The 20532-nt window shown below is 43.4% G+C and overlaps 1 protein-coding gene across 1 annotated transcript in view; it reads left to right on the top strand.

The window, feature by feature from the left end:
- Positions 1-491: 491 nt before the first annotated feature.
- LOC121550608 (protein tweety homolog 3) overlaps positions 492-20532 on the top strand; it is a 55592-nt gene continuing 35551 nt past the window's right edge. Inside the window, exons 1-2 of the mRNA XM_041862935.2 lie at positions 492-1583; positions 18544-18713. Coding sequence (XP_041718869.2) covers positions 1458-1583; positions 18544-18713 — 296 coding nt within the window. The 5' untranslated portion in view covers positions 492-1457. The remainder of the gene's footprint in view (positions 1584-18543; positions 18714-20532) is intronic.

Here is a 20532-nt window from a genome sequence, read left to right as displayed (position 1 = left end):
GTGTTATTGTATATGTGCCATTGTATATGTGCCCCCCCCCCCTCCTCAATTATAGCCTAACCCTAACTTGATTTGAAAAAAAACTCTAGCCAAATAAATCAAAGAACATCTCTTTGAGGACCATTGCACCAAATCTATTTATTGGATATTGATATACACATTTTTATATGATTACATTGTAACCTATTTTGTACCTGTTGGTCACTCAATGGGTTCAGACGGTCTAAAAGGTTGAAGGGTGATTTGTGGGTTTGTCTCCTCCAATAGATCCCGAAGGATGGTGTAATTGTACAGTATGTGTGTGTCATAATGATTTCCTGGATACAGCCCAATAATTTATTCATTCTTCCCTTTACTCAGCAGACTCGACAATTCGCGTTTACTCAAAAATGCCTGGGTGTGTGTAGCTTCACCAACTCGCCAACAGAGGTCACTACACACAAATAATTTGCACGAGACAGCTGCGATGCGTGAGGAGTGGGGTTGTGGGTGCGAGCGGGACTGCAATCTGCATCGGATGGTGTGGAGGTTGCTGCATTGTTGTCCCCTGAACAGTTCACCGGATTGTTGTTTATGTTTAGTGCATGAACAGGAATCGTCGACTTTAAACTACTTTGCAATACAGTAAAAGACTTGGCCATCATCCGAGCATTTTGGAAAATTGAAGAAAACCGAGATGTCAAAGACAAAGGGCGCAAATGGAACTGGAGCAACCATGGACGGAGCACGGATATATTCGCTAAGCCAACTAGCCTGCTGCTAGCTTGATAAATTGGAACACGATGAACTATCAACTGGCTATGACTAATAACGAGGAAAGGACAGTCAAATTGTAGTCCAGAAGGAATTATTGAGAATCAATCAAATGTTTTAGGTACGCATTTTTTTATTGCGAAAGTATTTGAATGGAATGGATGCGGTCTGTAGAATTGCTCAACAACAATAGCTAGCCGGCTAGCTAGCTAACGTTACTTGCATGTTGAGTTGGGAAGCAATCCAGTTAACCAAATAACGTTACGTCATCTGTACACTAGTTACCCAGGCAGGCAGGCAACTACAGGCAGAAAACTACAATAAGGTGGATGGACTGTCACCTGCGTGTGGGTGCTGGTGAAGTTAGTTGACTGGGTAGCCCATTATTCCTCCTTCAGCTTTTTTCGACACAGTTTAGTATTACGAAATGACAAGTGAACATGGGAGTGTTATAGGACAATGGATATAGTTAGCGACCGTTTTGGCAGGACAGTAGGAAAGAAGTGACAACCGATATCTCAGGTACAGTAACATTGGACTACAATGCAGTAGATCTGACGTTCTGCATTCGGACATAGGGATCTCTTTGGTTTTGCTGGACCGCTTGCTAACAAAAACTTTATGACGCGGGCTCAATTCATTATTTTATTTTTGACTGACCACACCGGTCACAGTTTCCCTAAAGCTTCCACATCCCTCATACCATGGCATCGTTTGTCAACTACTCACCACCATGGTGGGTGAACCTGCTACACCGACTCCCTCATTTCAACCTTCAATTCGAACAGACAAGCAGTGATTTTCGCCCCGAGGACTCGTCATATCAACAGGTAACTTTATGACATGCACTTACTTGAACTGTGCCTTGTGAATCAGAAGCAATATATGTCTCAGTCAAATATTATACGTTTGTAAACAAAGGAGTTGCCAGTTGGTTGCTGTTGTTTGATGTATGAAAATATTCTGGGATGATGCAATTGATAGAGGATTTTGGGGAGTTGAACAAATGGGGCAGGCATCAGGACAGACCAATGCAATGTTAAACCCCCGTGCACTGACAATGCTTATTAAACTTGTTTGGTGCAGAGCCTTTGAAAGAATACTCAAGACTCCTTATTAACCCGTAATTCCCTAGGTGTGGTACAGTACATAGGCCTAGACCTAGTCCCTGCTGAGACTGGGGGGTGACTGACAACTACTCTTGCAGGCTATATTCCTCAAACTGTTGTCATGTTGATTTCCCATTGCAGAAACAGCCACTGTTGCCTTCTGACAATACATGACATGTATGGATTCCAGGAATGGGTGGAGATGGATTAAAGACAGTGGCCTTTAAACCGACTCATGTCATAACAGGGATCCCATATGTCATAAAATGCTGCATAATCATAACTATTCATCTAGGCTTGTTTTCTGGTTCTCCTAATTAAGTGTATGTGGGGGGGAGCATAGTGCCCATTTACTCTGTGTCCATTATGGCTTTGGCCTGTGCAACAGCAAACAGAAACTATGGACATTTTAAGTTAACTAGCTAATCACAGGAGATGGGGATTTCCGAAACGAGCTTGTCTGCTTCCAAAGTGTATGGAGGAGGACAAGAGATTAACAGATGGCTTCCCCTTCTCTCTCAGCTGCTGTGGGTATCACTACGACAGAGTTGTCACAACAGGCTCAAAAAAGAGGGCTGTATTTTCTGGCACTGGGTGTGACTGTCAGTTGAGTGCTCAGGGAGAAGGGAAAGGGAGATTGCCAGAGCTGCTCATTCACAGCTTCTAGGGCCAAGATAACCTGTCAGTTATCAGACTTAATGCTGGGCTGGGCCGTGGGCCTGCTGACAAAACACTTCATCCAGCCTACACATCTCAAGATAACCCTAGATGAAGTCATGCTGAAGGAATTTAATGTACTATCCCCAACCTACAAAGTTATTTCTCAAATTTCTTGAGGTAACTCTGTCCTAACCAAGGCAAGCTGTGGGCCATGTCAGTGTGAATGAGACTCGGTTATGTCTGTAATGTGCCATGTGTTAGCTGATGATTAGTCTGTTAGGCATTATTGGCATTCTTTTCTGCATTCCTGTCATACTGGAGCTCTGTTCCTCAGGAGACAGAGCCCAGCACCAATAGGTCATTAAGACCTTGATGTATGACCTTTGACCTGAAGTTGTGTTTTCTGGCTGCCTGATTGTACATTTAATAATTTAGCAGATGCTCTTATCCAGAGTGACTTACAGTTAGTGCATTCATCTTAACTGGGAATTTCACTATTTAGGACCCTAATCTGTATGTTATAGAAGGTTCCAGACTGTTTAATTTGCAATTTCACTTGTTTTTGAGAAACGTATCCTACCAGCAATTGACTTCCTGGAGTTACAGGGCATCCAGAAAACATGAACTGATGCTCCAAAAACACCCAAATATGTCCTTTTACAAATGGCAACGCTCTCAGTATCCTGATGCAGGGATGTAGCTTAGTTGGTAGAGCGTGGCGTTTGCAACGCCAGGGTTGTGGGTTCGATTCCCACCGGGGGCTAGTATGATTTTTTTTTTTTTGAAAATGTATGCACTCACTAACTGTAAGTCGCTCTGGATAAGAGCGTCTGCTAAATGACTCAAATGTAAATGTAATGCAGGTCATTAGATGTTGGACACATGACATTTTGTCATACCAAACTTTATCCGCAACTTTATAATATATATTTTTTACCTCAAGCGATAATTTCTAGCGTGCACATATTGACGTGCGTGCATGTACTTCCTTGTTCCTCACGCTTCTGCCTATACCTCAGTGGCTACTGCGCACATATACTTTGGGGGAGGGGGGGCGTGGTTCATAAACGCACTAGGCAGTCCACAACCACGTGTCCACAGTAAACGCAGAGCTGCTAGCTAGCTGCCGTTCGCTAATCTACCATGCAAGCTAATTCTTTTTTACTATGCTACCAACATGTCTGACTAGAAAATACAAGGCGGAAATGTTCGAATTTGCAGGCAAGCCTTATTTATTTGAACCGGCATACACAGACGAAGATCTTCAACAGATGGAGGATGACGGAGAAAGTAGAGGGAGAGACTGAGCAGGCAGGAGCTCAGGCATATATTCAACCAGCAGCTGAGATGCGACTCAGGACATCTGGGATCTGGTGGTATACCTGTGGGCAATGCCAAGCGATGCCCACTGAATACAAGTGTCTCTGCTGCGCGGAGTTGGACCTGCTTATACCAGCTTTGGAAAATCTATACTGAACAAAAATATAAATGCAACAATTTTACAGAGTTACAGTTCATATAAGGAAATCAGTCAATTGAAATAAATAAATTAGGCCCTAATCTATGGATTTCACATGACTGGGCAGGGGTGCAGCCATGGGCATAGGCCCACCCACTTGGGAGCCAGGCCCAACCAATCGGAATGAGTTTTTCCCCACAAAGGGGCTTTATTACAGACAGAAACACTCCTCAGTTTCATCAGCTGTCCGGGTGGCTGGTCTCTGACGATCCTGTGGGTGAAGAAGCCGGATGTGGAGGTCCTGGGCTGGCGTGGTTACACGTGATCTGTGGTTGTGAGGTCGGTTGGACGTACGGCCAAATTCTCTAAAACGACGTTGGAGGCGACTTATGGTAGAGAAATAAACATTACATTCTCTGGCAACAGCTCTGGTGGACATTACTGCAGTCAGGCTGCAAATTGCACGCTTCCTCAAAACTTGAGACATCTGTTGCATTGTGTTGTGTGACAAAACTGCACATTTTAGTGTGGCCTTTTATTGTCCCCAGCACAAGGTGCACATGTTTTTTCATACGCACAAAAAGCTTATTTCTCTCAATTTGTGCACAAATTTATTTACATTGCTGTTAGTGAGCATTTCTCCTTTGCCAAGATAATCCATCCACCTGACAGGTGTGGCATATCAAGAAGCTGATTAAACAGCATGATCATTACACAGGTGCACCTTGACGGGATCCTGAGGCCCATTGTTGTGCCATTAATCTGCCGCCATCACCTCATGTTTCAGCATGATAATGCATGGCGTCATGTCACAAGGATCTGTACACAATTCCTGAAAGCTGAAAATGTCCCAGTTCTTCCATGGCCTGCATACTCACCAGATATGTCACCCATTGAGTTTGTGATGCTCTGGATCGACGTGTATGACATCGTGTTCCAGTTCCCGCCAATATCCAGCAACTTCGCACAGCCATTGAAGAGGAGTGGGACAGCATTCCACAGGCCACAATCAACAGCCTGATCAACTCTATGCGAAGGAGATGTGTCGCGCTGCATGAGGCAAATGGTGGTCACACCAGATACTGACTGCATATCTGTATTCTCAGTCATTTGAAATCCATAGATTAGGGCCTAATTAATTTATTTCAATGGACTGATTTCTTTATATGTACTGTAACTCAGTAAAATCTTTGAAATTGTTGCGTTTTATATTTTAGTTTAGTATACATCTCATCCTCTTTCCAACTTTCCTTTGATGCTTGAGCTGCTAATCGCTAGATGCGCGGGGGTGTAGTGCGCTAAGGGCTATGGCACTAGTCAATAAATGTGTTTGATGTGTGGACTTTCTTTTGTACAATGCACATTTTCATTGCTTGCTAGTAATTATAGAAATCGATCTTCTTTTAAAAAAGGTTGGATGTGTCTGACTATTCATTCATTATTCGACAGCAGTCGACAAGGTTGTTCTGGCTCTGAGGCCTAATGTTATACAAGGTTGTTCTGGCTCTGAGGCCTAATGTTATACAAGGTTGTTCTGGCTCTGAGGCCTAATGTTATACAAGGTTGTTCTGGCTCTGAGGCCTAATGTTATACAAGGTTGTTCTGGCTCTGAGGCCTAATGTTATACAAGGTTGTTCTGGCTCTGAGGCCTAATGTTATACAAGGTTGTTCTGGCTCTGAGGCCTAATGTTATACAAGGTTGTTCTGGCTCTGAGGCCTAATGTTATACAAGGTTGTTCTGGCTCTGAGGCCTAATGTTATACAAGGTTGTTCTGGCTCTGAGGCCTAATGTTATACAAGGTTGTTCTGGCTCTGAGGCCTAATGTTATACAAGGTTGTTCTGGCTCTGAGGCCTAATGTTATACAAGGTTGTTCTGGCTCTGAGGCCTAATGTTATACAAGGTTGTTCTGGCTCTGAGGCCTAATGTTATACAAGGTTGTTCTGGCTCTGAGGCCTAATGTTATACAAGGTTGTTCTGGCTCTGAGGCCTAATGTTATACAAGGTTGTTCTGGCTCTGAGGCCTAATGTTATCTAATGTTGTGTCGTGACGATGCTGACTCAGTAGCTCTCGTCACAAACGCGCATTATTTATTTCCCCTCATAAATAGTTTAGTGCGTTCGCGTTTCTCTGTATATCTAGTAATTAATTTATTCTAAATGTGTTTACTGTTGCTTACTCTTTTGCCAGTGTCATTGGTATTTACTGTGCCCAAGGCTAATTATGTGTTGAGGAAATGTTTGGTCTAGTTGCATTGTGACACATTTCAGTTTCATATTTAAATGCAGTAATTTACCATTTTGCAATCCTCCCGGTGGATGCAATGTTCAGGTGCACATGAACACTTGCTACACTGACGAGAAAGAAGTTAGTTTATTTCCATATTGTAATGTGTCCTGTATTTTGAAGTTTGCGTGTCTCGGAAGCTCCATAAGTAATACGTTCTGCCGCCTGTTGGCCTGCAGAACTATTGTTATGAATTGTGTATTCATTAATGGAAAGTATTCCCGCTTTGAGGATAAGCCAGGAATGTTTAAGATGTTTATTTAGACAGAATATGTAAATGTAGGTATAATGAAGATGTCTGTTACATGATTTAAAATGCCATATTTGGGTAAAGAGCTCCATGGTTAATGGTATGGGCCATATGGAGGGGCCATAGGTATAAAGGTAGCTGTTTCACCTGTGAGCTTCAGTTATGTTCTAGCTCTGCTATGTGAGCTGTGTGGGAGGCTGTCCATAGCCTGGTATACCCCAACCTGCTATAGTTGGTTGGCAGGGTAGGCCTGATTGAGGCTTAGGTTTTCCATTTATATTCAAACCTGTATTTTGAGTCTGTTCATTTTGTAAATACCTTTGTAGGTTACTGTCACGGTTTCGGCCGAGGCTGCTCCTCCTCCTTGTTCGGGCAGGCTTCGGCGGTCGTCGTCTCCGGAGTACTAGCTGCCACCGTTCGATGTTTCATGTTTGTTTGGTTTTGTCTGTTTGTAACACCTGTCCCTTGTTAGTGTTTGATTGTGTTCCCTATTTAGTTTCGTCATTTGGGTCAGGTGTTATGTGTGATTGTTTTTGTCAGCTGTTCGTGTTCATGGGATTTTGCTCTCTTTCTGTGTATTTTTGAGAGTCCGCACTGCGTGCGCTTTTCCTTGTTTTACGCACTGTGTTGTGTGCGTTTTTGTCGTTCTTGCCTCCCGGTTGGGTTGGCTATTTTCTCCTGTTTGGAGTTGTTTTGCACCACTAAAAGACTGTTGACGAACTCTTGTGTGCCTGCGCTTGATTCCCTACACCACATCCACACTCAGCGTTCGTGACAGTTATGTAAATATTCATTACTTTTCGTCATTCACCTGGAACCACCTTTCACTGCTAATAAACTGGACACTATTTTGCACCTGATCCTGCTGCCTCCTGCTACTTACTGCCCTTAAGGCTGCTCCAACATCTGGACATGTGCCTAATGTTGTGTCAAATGGACAATGAATGTGCCAATCCTCTCCAATTTGGCATGGTATAATTTGATACAGAATATTTTCTTAATTTATAGACTAATCAACGCTGATCAGGTCCGGTCCTGGCCAATATGCCGCCCTAGGCGGAACAAAAAAATATTGCCGCCCTCCTATCCCCGCAAATAGAATAGTAGCCTAGGCTATACAGTGTCGGCCTGTAATTCACATTTATGTAGCCTGTCTGGACTCCATCTCTTTTAATAAGAGTCAAACGCTCCTGTCTTGATTTAATCTTGTGAAAGGCCTGTTTTCAGTAGCTTAGGCAACATTATTTCTCTCAATACGGCGTCATCTTTGAAGAAAATATGTCAATGCCACTGCCATCGAATGACCGAAGCTGCAGGGTTTGTGACGTTTTGCGGCTATTTAGGGAGAAGTGGGAGAAAACCCATCGGACTTGAATGGTTTTGTGCGTCGAAATAGGATCTGTATTAGAAAATGTTATATGCAGAAAAGCCGACAGACAAGGACAAGGTAGGCATATCTTTATTTTTGACTTGGCAGCTGTCAAGTGTCAAGCATATATGATGTATTAAATGTGCATGAAAACAGTGTTATATCGATGTTACCAGTGGTGGAAAAAGTACCCCAATTGTCATACTTAATAATAAAGGACTTAAGTAAAAGTGAAAGTCACCCAGTAAAATACTACTTGAGTAACAGTCTAAAAGTATTTGGTTTTAAATATACTTAAGTATCAAAAGTAAATGTAATTGCTAAAATATACTTACAGTGGGGAAAAAAAGTATTTAGTCAGCCACCAATTGTGCAAGTTCTCCCACTTAAAAAAATGAGAGAGGCCTGTAATTTTCATCATAGGTACACGTCAACTATGACAGACAAATTGAGGAAAAAAAATCCAGAAAATCACATTGTAGGATTTTTTATGAATTTATTTGCAAATTATGGTGGAAAATAAGTATTTGGTCACCTACAAACAAGCAAGATTTCTGGCTCTCACAGACCTGTAACTTCTTCTTTAAGAGGCTCCTCTGTCCTCCACTCGTTACCTGTATTAATGGCACCTGTTTGAACTTGTTATCAGTATAAAATACACCTGTCCACAACCTCAAACAGTCACACTCCAAACTCCACTATGGCCAAGACCAAAGAGCTGTCAAAGGACACCAGAAACTAAATTGTAGACCTGCACCAGGCTGGGAAGACTGAATCTGCAATAGGTAAGCAGCTTGGTTTGAAGAAATCAACTGTGGGAGCAATTATTAGGAAATGGAAGACATACAAGACCACTGATAATCTCCCTCGATCTGGGGCTCCACGCAAGATCTCACCCTGTGGGGTCAAAATGATCACAAGAACGGTGAGCAAAAATCCCAGAACAACACGGGGGACCTAGTGAATGACCTGCAGAGAGCTGGGACCAAAGTAACAAAGCCTACCATCAGTAACACACTATGCCGCCAGGGACTCAAATCCTGCAGTGCAAGACGTGTCCCCCCTGCTTAAGCCAGTACATGTCCAGGCCCGTCTGAAGTTTGCTAGAGTGCATTTGGATGATCCAGAAGAGGATTGGGAGAATGTCATATGGTCAGATGAAACCAAAATAGAACTTTTTGGTAAAAACTCAACTCGTCGTGTTTGGAGGACAAAGAATGCTGAGTTGCATCCAAAGAACACCATACCTACTGTGAAGCATGGGGGGTGGAAACATCATGCTTTGGGGCTTTTTTCTGCAAAGGGACCAGGACGACTGATCCGTGTAAAGGAAAGAATGAATGGGGCCATGTATCGTGAGATTTTGAGTGAAAACCTCCTTCCATCAGCAAGGGCATTGAAGATGAAACGTGGCTGGGTCTTTCAGCATGACAATGATCCCAAACACACTGCCCGGGCAACGAAGGAGTGGCTTCGTAAGAAGCATTTCAAGGTCCTGGAGTGGCCTAGCCAGTCTCCAGATCTCAACCCCATAGAAAATCTTTGGAGGGAGTTGAAAGTCTGTGTTGCCCAGCGACAGCCCCAAAACATCACTGCTCTAGAGGAGATCTGCATGGAGGAATGGGCCAAAATACCAGCAACAGTGTGTGAAAACCTTGTGAAGACTTACAGAAAACGTTTGACCTGTGTCATTGCCAACAAAGGGTATATAACAAAGTATTGAGAAACTTTTGTTATTGACCAAATACTTATTTTCCACCATAATTTGCAAATAAATTCATAAAAAATCCTACAATGTGATTTTCTGGAAAAAAAAATCTCATTTTGTCTGTCATTGTTGACGTGTACCTATGATGAAAATTACAGTCCTCTCTCATCTTTTTAAGTGGGAGAACATGCACAATTGGTGGCTGACTAAATACTTTTTTTCCCCACTGTAACTATCAAATGTAAAATTATAAATCATTTCAAATTCCTTATATTAAGCAAACCAGATGGCACAATTGTATTTATTTTTGTATTTGCTGGCACTCAGACCTAATTCACAAATGAAGCGTTTGTGTTTAGTGAGTCAGTAGGGATGACCAGGGATCTTCTCTTGATACGTGCATGAATTTGACCCTTTTCCTGTCCTGCTAAGCATTCAAAGTCATTTTGGGTGTTAGGGAAAATGTATGGAATAAAAAGTACATTATTTTCTTTAGGAATGTAGTAGAGTAAAAGTTGTCAAAAATATATAAGCAACATGCAAAAATGACTGGGCAGGGGTGCAGCCATGGGTGGACCTTGGAGGGCATAGGCCCATCCACTTGGCACCAAGATCCACCCTCTGGGGAGCGAGGGCCAGCCAATCAGAATTAGTTTTTCCCCTCAAAAGGGCTTTATTACAGACAGAACTACTCACTACCCCCTCCCAGACGATCCCACAGGTGAACAAGCCGGATGTGGAGGTCCTGGGCTGGCATGGTTGCACGTGGTCTACGATCGTGAGGCCGGTTGGATGTACTGCCAAATTCTCTAAAATGCCGTTGGAGCTTAAGGTAGAGAAATGAACATTCAATTCTCTGGCAACAGCTTTGGTGGACATTCCTGCAGTCAGCATGCCAATTTCACGCTCCCTCAAAACTTGAGACGTCTGTGGCATTGTGTTGTGACAAAACTGCACATTTTAAAGTGGCCTTTTATTGTCCCCAGCATAAGGTGCACCTGTGTAATGATCATGCTGTTAAATCAGCTTCTTGATATGCCACACCTGTCAGGTGGATGGATTATCTTGGCAAAGGAAAACTGCTCACTAACAGGGATGTAAACAAATTTGTGCACAGCATTTTAGAGAAATTAGCTTTATGTGCGTATGGAACATTTCGTTTTTTCTTTTCTTCAGCTCATGAAACATGAGACCAACACTTTTTACATGTTGCGTTTATATTTTTATTCAGTGTAGTAAAGTACAGATACCCCAAAAAACGACTTACGTAGTACTTTAAAATATTTTTGCTTAAGTACTTTACACCACTGGATGTTACAGACAGTGTTAGCAGGGCAGGCTTTATGCTGTCCAGCACACTCTTCACTAGGCTATAATCTGCTTTCAGTCTTCAAAGGTCTTTAAGGGTAATGGGCCAAGTATGTCAGGAAATAATTAGACAGTCGGACAGATTATTGATGCTGACATTCTTGCCGTCCCTGGTGACTGAGGGCTACCCCCCTCCAACATCCCTCTCTCCACAGTCTTTCTTGACGCCTCCTATAATATTCTACCCATCTTCTACTCACCAACCCATCTCTTATCTATATCTACTTAGGCCATACCTCACACCTGACTATTGTAAACATTATTGAACATACAGTATATGATGATCAGGATTCCTAATTCCTAATTTCTGCACCTGTAGTGCTCTGCCTGGTTCAAGCAGCAGGGTAATGGCGATGAGGCATACTACTGTAGCGGGTAAATTCATTTGAATTCAATCACTTTTTGACAGCACCCCTTTTGATGTGAATGCAACCTTTCATACCCATTGTAGAAGTGCTCAGAAAGTGACTTTTTGGACCTGAATGACAAAACATTCAACATTTACATTTTAGTCATTTAGCAGACGCTCTTATCCAGAGCGACTTACAGTTAGTGAGTGCATACATTATCATTTGCATACATTATCACATTACCGGTTTGGCCGGCAGGGATGTGGGTTCGTTTCCCACGGGGGGCCAGTATGAAAAAAAACAAAACGTATGCATTCACTAACTGTAAGTCGCTCTGGATAAGAGCGTCTGCTAAATGACTAAAAATGTAAATGATGAGTGAGTGCAGCAGCCCAGGCAAGCGAGCTGCACAGCTGAAGATGGGGGAGGGGAGAACCAACCTCCTGCACTCTGCAGCATGGCACTTGTCCACAGGGTCAGAATTAATGGATATTCTCAACTCATTTAGTTAAGGGTTTAGCTCAACCCTCCCTTTGAGTGTCCTTGATGCGCTTATCAGTGAACTTTTTCCCATTTCTCTTTTTAACGGCAAGCGCTAAGAAATTAGTGTTGAAGTGGATTTCAAAATCAGAGATAATTGCCAGTCTGTCGACAGGGTACGACAAAAGCCAGGATTTGTTTTGGTCAATGCTTTGTTTTTCCCCCGCCTCGAGTGTCCACATCAATTTTGAGTAGGCCTGTGTTGCGAAGTACGCCAATTCTCCCCTTAACCTCTGTGAGCCAAATCAGAGGTTATCTATAGGCCTAACCAGGCATATATCCAAAATGTGTCCTGAGGCATACCTACAGTAATCACGCTTTTCATGCTGTTCATTCTGATATCCAATGATGTCTTAATGATGACAGACAGTCATCCACTTTCTTCATTGGTGCATTATAAAGGAGTTAGAAACGTTTTGCCAGTAGTGAGAAACGAGTGAAGATGGCTGTCTGACAAAAATTCCTTCTCTTCTGAAGGCCAACATGGAGGGGGGTTGTCAAGAGGCAGCTTTTGTAAGTCGTGGACCAGAGCCAAAGTTTGTGAGGTGGAAGAAGAGAGGCAGTCTATTGCCATTGTGATGGATGGGAGTGGGACAGGAGCTGGGTTTGTTTGGGTGTGGGCAGACTGGGGTGAGGAGAGCAGACAGGGCCAGCATGGTTTCAGCCTCTCCTACCTGGGTCAGAGAACCAGGAGAGAGCCCAGGCTGGCCAGAGGAGTGGGAAAAAATATATATTTTTGATTTAGACCATACTTGGCCATAAATGTCTCTTTTTTTAACTAGGCTACTTTGGTTAGGGCAAGTATGTTGACATCCACACTGCCAATAGCACAGTGAGATGTACGAGAAAACCAATTTTTGTTTACCTGGTGTGCTGGAGTGTTTGTGCACATTAGCCTAAACTGCAATGGTATTTATCCAATTACTTTGTCTTTACATAGTGTCATCTAATGATGTACCTTGATGCACAGGAAGTGGAAAAGGGCAACAAGGTGCTAATCTGTTGTGTCAGCTTGTTCACCTGGTGTGACACAAGACTCCTAGCTGTTACAGGAAACAGCCTCTTTGTCACTGCATCCTTCTGCCTATGTTCATCAAGCAGTTAATTTGGGATGTGGGGAATTTGTTTGACCTGGAAGTGAAACCTGACTGTAAAGGACAGAGTGACAGTTGAGTCAGCACTTTTTACTTCCTCTCTTCCCTTCTTGACTTGTGATTTGGGTCTGCTATTCTTTCATGGCAATGTGTCTTATTCAAATCCAAACTTAAGTGCCCTTTAATGGAACACATATGGACCATGATTTGTTATTTTGACTACCAGTATGTGAAAAACGAAACTCCCATTCCTGAAATTTGAATCACAACAGTGGAGAGTGAATATGAAAGAAATCATGACTAAAAGGTAGAGAAGGACTTTGAAATGGAAGAAAGTCATTATTAGTCAGCATTGAACTCCTATTCCCATTGTCTTGGATCAGAAGCTGGGAAGATGAGTAGGGGTGGAAATATGCCAGCATCCTGTGCACAGGATGGTACGTTTCCTCTCCAGCCCATTTGAACTTCACTAAGTCAGACAGTGACATTGCCTATTTTCCATTTATTTAACCACTCACTGTATGAATTGTCCATACTTGCATTTCAGCAGATGTAGTATTTGAAAATGTTTGCACAGTGTATCCATGAAGTAGTGGTATAATAGCACTAGGTAACAAGATGGCTGCCCAGGAGATGGAGCTCAGTGAGATACTGTAATTGAGGTCAGATATTGTTTCTCCAGGGCGTGGAAACCGTCTCAATAAAGCGCTTCAATGGAGAGGCCTCCATTCACCAAGAGCACAGGGGCGGCCCATTAGGCTGATCTTACTGAAATATGCATCTGTTTAGAGAACAAGAGTGCCAGTATTTTCCTGTTTAATCTATCAGACGACTATGGGAAGAAAAACTGTCTGGATCTAAATCTGTGTAATTACAGTGAACTCTCTGCCTGGATTCCCCCACAGGAATACAAACGTGAGAGAGCGGCCCACTGACTGTGTGAACTACATATGAAGTGCCTGCCCTCTCCCTGTGTGCTGCAGGCTGAAGTATGGGACTGGTGGTGGACCTACAGTACTCAGCAATAGACCCGTTTCTCTAGCACAATACTTAACATGTCATCAGGCCTTGAGATGGATTTGATAATAGATGTTATGTTGTTTCTGTTTGATCATATTTAGCCTAAGCTGGTTCACTTAGGCTATTCAGTCTCTTAGTTCACTCGTTCACTCACTGACATGCCTTTTCATTACTCAAACATACCTCGCATTTTCGCTTGCTCGCTCTCTCTCTCTCTCTCTCCTTCACCTCTCACACACTCTTCTTCACCTCTCTCTCACACACACACATTCACCCTAAGACTTCCAAGGTTCAGCAGATGGGTGCCTTTTCACATCAACGCTCTATATCGTAAGATCTGATCCCAGACCATGACATCTGCCTTGCAGCCTAGCCAGGACTCCACTTGTCACTAGTGAGTTTACGTCAGTATTGAACCCACTTACGACGTAATAAAGGTAGATATGTACAGTTGAAGTCGGAAGTTTACATATACTTAGGTTGGAGTCATTAAACTTGTTTTTCAACCACTCCACAAATTTCTTGTTAACAAACTATAGTTTTGGCAAGTCGGTTAGGACATCCACTTTGTGCATGACACAAGTAATTTTTCCAACAATTGTTTACAGACAGATTATTTCACTTAGAATTCACTGTATCACAATTCCAGTGGGTCAGAAGTTAAAATACACTAAGTTGACAGTGCCTTTATACAGCTTGGAAAATTCCAGAAAATGATGTCATGGCTTTAGAAGCTTCTGATAGGCTAATTGACATAATTTGAGTCAATTGGAGGTGTACCAGTGGATGTATTTCAAGGCCTACCTTCAAACTCAGTGCCTCTTTTCTTGACATAATGGGAAATTAAAATAAATCAGCCAATACCTCAGAAAAAAAACTGTAGACCTCCACAAGTCTGGTTCATCCTTGGGAGCAATTTCCAAACGCCTGAAGGTACCACGTTCATCTGTACAAACAATAGTACGCAAGTATAAACACCATGGGACCACGCAACCATCATACCGCTCAGGAAGGAGATGCGTTCTGTCTCCTAGAGATGAACGTACTTTGGTGTGAAAAGTGCAAATCAATCCCAGAATAACAGCAAAGGACCTTGTGAAGATGCTGGAGGAAACAGGTGCAAAAGTATCTATATCCACAGTAAAACGAGTCCTATATCGACATAACCTGAAAGGCCGCTCAGCAAGGAAGAAGCCACTGCTCCAAAACCGCCATAAAAAAGCCAGACTACGGTTTGCAACTGCACATGGGGACAAAGATTGTACTTTTTGGAGAAATGTCCTCTGGTCTGATGAAACAAAAATAGAACTGTTTGGCCACAATGACCATCGTTATTTTTGGAGGAAAAAGGGGGTTGCTTGCAAACCGAAGAACACCATCCCAACCGTGAAGCACGGGGGTGGCAGCATCATGCTGTGGGGGTGCTTTGCTGCAGGAGGGACTGGTGCACTTCACAAAATAGATGGCATCATGAGGAAGGAAAATTATGTGGATATATTGAAGCAACATCTCAAGATATCAGTCAGGAAGTTAAAGCTTGGTCGCAAATGGGTCTTCCAAATGGACAATGACCCCAAGCATACTTCCAAAGTTGTAGCAAAATTGCTTAAGGACAGCAAAGTAAAGGTATTGGAGTGGCCATCACAAAGCCCTGACCTCAATCCTATAGAACATTTGTGGGCAGAACTGAAAAAGCGTGTGCGAGCAAGGAGGCCTACAAACCTGACTCAGTTACACCAGCTCTGTCAGGAGGAATGGGCCAAAATTCACCCAACTTATTGTGGGAAGCTTGTGGAAGGCTACCCGAAACGTTTGACCCAAGTTAAACCATTTTTAAAGGCATTGCTACCAAATACTAATTGAGTGTATGTAAACTTCTGACCCACTGGGAATGTGATGAAATAAATAAAAGCTGAAATAGATCATTCTCTCTACTTTTATTCTGACATTTCACATCCTTAAAATAAAGTGGTGATCCTAACTGACCTAAGACAGGGAATTTTTTCTAGGATTAAATGTCAGGAATTGTGAAAAACTGAGTTTAAATGTATTTGGCTAAGGTGTATGTAAACTTCCGACTTCAACTGTACATATAGATAGGGATAAAGTGACTTGGCAACGGGATAGATAATAAACAGTAACCCGACGCTCATTTAACTTACCAACTTCTGCAAAGATCCTTTTTCATTTAAGGACTGAAAAAATTATTTGTTTTCAAACCAATTTTTACTTGGCATACAGTTGGCAGTATAAAGTCTATTTTGTTTTTCATGTGCAAAAATGAATGCCATTGGGCTAGATAAATAAATGCATCTAAAAACTCATTAAATTCAAGAAGTCTAAGGCACTGCATCGCAGTGCTAACTGTGCCACTAGAGATCCTGGTTCGAATCCAGGCTCTGTCGCAGCCGACCGGGAGACTCATGGGCGGCACACAATTGGCCAAGCGTCGTCCAGGGTAGGGGAGGGAATGGCCGGCAGGGATGTAGCTCAGTTGATAGAGCATGGCGTTTGCAACGCCAGGGTTGTGGGTTTGATTCCCACGGGGGGCCAGTATAAAAAAATATATTTAGCATTTGCCTAAAGGAACTGGGCTGTCTTGCATTTTGGAAATCATTTGATATCTCATAGGAGCACAGAGCAGCTGTTGTTGAGGGAAAATGTACAGTAATACTGGATGAATTCTCATTTAAGGCGTTACAACAACAGGAAAAGGTGGAGAAGAACAAAATACCATTTCCTATGCACGTTTGTTCTCAACTTGATATCCATGAGGTAGTGAAGCCAAATCATGACCACTACTATCTGGCCATTTTAATCGTATACAGTATTGCAATCGGCAAATCACTGCAAGTTTACATCTGACAGCAGCAAAGAGCGAGTGAGCGGTGCTAAGCCCAAACAGTGGCCTTCCCCTCAGTCACCCCACGGCCCTGGTCACCCAAGACCCGTGCCACTCCTCTCCAGACGTTCTTCTATTTTCCCACTTCTGGAGAAGTAAGTCACTCCTCACACGAACCCTGACTCTCTTTACCCCACTTCCTATAAAGTCACAAGCTCTCTGGTCTGGCCTGAGCCAACACAATGCTCTCTCCAGCCCCCTGTACTGTATTCCCACACAGAGTAGGTGAGTAGGAGATACATGGCACACATTGAAAGGGAAAGATGGCAGCTTGTGAGCTTCAAGATTCCAGTCATTTTGAAGTGCTACATGGAAACAGGAGTTCACTGGGTCCACAAAAATCTAGTTATTTCATATCAAGCCAAGCCCAAATTTCATACAGGATATATCCATTACTATGAATCATAAGACAGAAGTTACTGTAAAGCAGACAGATTGGGAGCATATGAGAACTGGCTTTAAGTGAATCTTCAAAATGAGGCTAGAGAAATAAACACATTATTCATGTGTGATGATGTTAGGTACTAGGATTATATGGTTTCTATATGTCTGTTTATGTCAGGGGTGGTGCAGGAATCAAGCGCAGGACGCAGAAACTAAGTCCAAAAGACTTTAGTGAAATATTCACGTAGTACACGAGCACAACAAGCCCGGAGGCGAAATAAAGGCGCACACAGGCGTCAAACAAAAGGCGCACTAACATGTGCGAAAACCTCTCCAAAACAACGGAGGGAAACACGTAGCACAGAACACCAAACAGAAGAGCAATCACACACAACACCTGACACACACAACGAGAACTAAATAGGACACTAATGAGGACTAACTAGACACAGGTGTACAACATCAAGACAAAACCAAACGAACATGAAACATAGATCGGTGGCAGCTAGTACTCCGGGGACGACGACCGCCGAAACCTGCCCGAACAAGGAGGAGGAGCAGCCTCGGCCGAAACCGTGACAGTTTAAGTAGGCTATGTCAGTGTTTGCGCCTTATGGCGGTGTGTTTGTCCTTGTTCATGATGGGGGACTTTTAATGAGGCTTGAGGTTTTTCTCCTCTGTCTTCTCCGTTATTCTCAAAGTTATGATGATAACCCTTAATTAGCTGTGATCTGGTGTAAATGAGCTATGACGAGCCAAAGGGCATAGCTAATAATCAGAGAGACCATCTCATTACCTTGTGACTCCTCTGGTTGGTCAAAGGGTATATCTGCTTTAATAGCTTCTCATTCCTTGCAGACTTGATGTGCAAGATAGCCTAGCGGTTAGAGCGTTGGGCCAGTAACCAAAAGGTCGCTGTTTTGAAGCCCCGAGCCAGCAAGGTAGAAAAATCTGCCGTTCTGCCCTTGAGCAAGGCAGTTAACCCCCAACAACAACTGCTCCCCGGGCTCCGATGACGTGGACGTCGATTAAGGCAGCCCCGCCGCACCTCTCTGATTCAGAGGGGTTGGGTTAAATGCGGAAGACACATTTAGGTTGAATGCATTGTTGTGCAACTGACTAGGTATCCCCTTTCCCCCAATATCACTCTTAACGGGCAACAGCTATGCCATTGTCTCTCTGAAAGCTTTCACCATCGGTTGTATGTGTGTAATAACCTCTGAAAGCCTTCCTTTGCTATTCATTGTGTGTGAGATGACGTCTCATCGTCCTCCTCTTGTTCCCCCCTCAGTCCATCCTGCTGCTGGGAGGCGTGGCTCTAGCCTGCCTGGCCCTGGACCTCCTCTTCCTGCTCTTCTACTCCTTCTGGTTGTGCTGCCGGCGGAAGAAGAGCGAGGAGCAGCCCAACGCCGACTGCTGCTGCACCGCCTGGTGTGTCATCATCGCCACGCTCGTCTGCAGGTGAGTCCCACGTGGAAAGACATAAGGCTTTGATCACTCAACAGACCATTGGTTCACTACCCAAAATATAGACCTAGCTGTAATGAGGTGGGCCATCTCTAATTTCAACATGTAAAGCCCTGGGACTGCAGACAACAATGCAAGGATTAGCGATGTTCACCGTCACCCCTTAACCTCCTCAGATTAGCCATGTTCGCCATCACCCCTTAACCTCCTCAGATTAGCCATGTTCGCCATCACCCCTTAACCTCCTCAGATTAGCCATGTTCGCCATCACCCCTTAACCTCCTCAGATTAGCCATGTTCGCCATCACCCCTTAACCTCCTCAGATTAGCCATGTTCGCCATCACCCCTTAACCTCCTCAGATTAGCCATGTTCGCCATCACCCCTTAACCTCCTCAGATTAGCCATGTTCGCCATCACCCCTTAACCTCCTCAGATTAGCCATGTTCGCCATCACCCCTTAACCTCCTCAGATTAGCCATGTTCGCCATCACCCCTTAACCTCCTCAGATTAGCCATGTTCGCCATCACCCCTTAACCTCCTCAGATTAGCCATGTTCGCCATCACCCCTTAACCTCCTCAGATTAGCCATGTTCACCATCACCCCTTAACCTCCTCGACCTGTAGTGCACAGACATAAGCGTACTCCATGCATGAGGGAGCAGTTTGTGCCTTTAATCTCCTCCTTGAAGCCTTTGGTATCTAGCACAAAGCCAGCAGCCTTCCTCTGAGATGAATGAGCACCACCCACAGTGTCATAGGTGACTGGCATTAAGACCTCATGCCTAGTCTGCCGGAGGGAATTTATTAGGGGTTTAATGGTACACGTATTCATACCGAACCATTCGGTACAGGTACCTCGGTTCGGTCCGTACTGTGAACCCGAATGAATACATAAAAAAACATATTTACAGTACAAAATAAAAACACTAGGCCTATAGACTATGCTTACACTGCGTTGTAGTCCTCTGCCTCTTGAGTACATTTCAGACTATTCTGTTAAAAACAACTAGAGCTTTTGCTCTGGGACAGACATGATAACCGTGAGCTTTTGAGGCCTCGTCTCTGCACGTAGTCATCAAGCAATGTACTGGAAAGTAATGAAAAAGTTAAGAAAATAAAGGATTTCCCACATTCAAACTGAAATCATGCTACAAATGAGTGCCCACTGTAGTTTCCATGGCAACATTCTCTCAGAAGCCAACTCAGGACACAGAAGAAGACCCACAGGACTGGCTCAGAACAGAGCAGGCAGAGGGATACTCAGGGACTCAGTGGTTTAGAGTTAGAACCCTTTGAACTGCACAGTAAAATAGGTGGTATCTTTTCAGGAATTAGGATACACCAAAAATTCTGCAGAAGTGTAAATCTTGCAGAGCTAGCAATACTAGATGGCCTACTATACTGAACAAAAATATAAACGCAACATGTAAAGTGTTGGTTTCATGTTTCATGCGCTGAAATAAAATATCCCAGAAATGTTCTATACGCACAAAAAGCTTATTTCTCTCAAATGTTGTGCACAAATTTGTTTACATCCCTGTTAGTGCGCATTTCTCCTTTGCCAAGATAATCCATCAACTTGACAGGTGTGGCATATCAAGAAGCTGATTAAACACATGTGCACCTTGTGCTGGGGACAATAATAGGCCACTCTAAAATGTGCAGTTTTGTCACAACACAATGCCACAGATGTCTCATGTTTTGAGGGAGCGTGCAATTGACATGCTGACTGCAGGAATGTCCAACAGAGCTGTTGCCAGAGAATTTAACGTTAATTTCTCTACCATAAGCCGCCTCCAACGTCATTTTA

This window comes from Coregonus clupeaformis, chromosome 35, assembly GCF_020615455.1.
Source record: "Coregonus clupeaformis isolate EN_2021a chromosome 35, ASM2061545v1, whole genome shotgun sequence".
NCBI lineage: Eukaryota > Metazoa > Chordata > Actinopteri > Salmoniformes > Salmonidae > Coregonus > Coregonus clupeaformis.
This window is presented reverse-complemented; position numbering and strand designations above follow the sequence as displayed.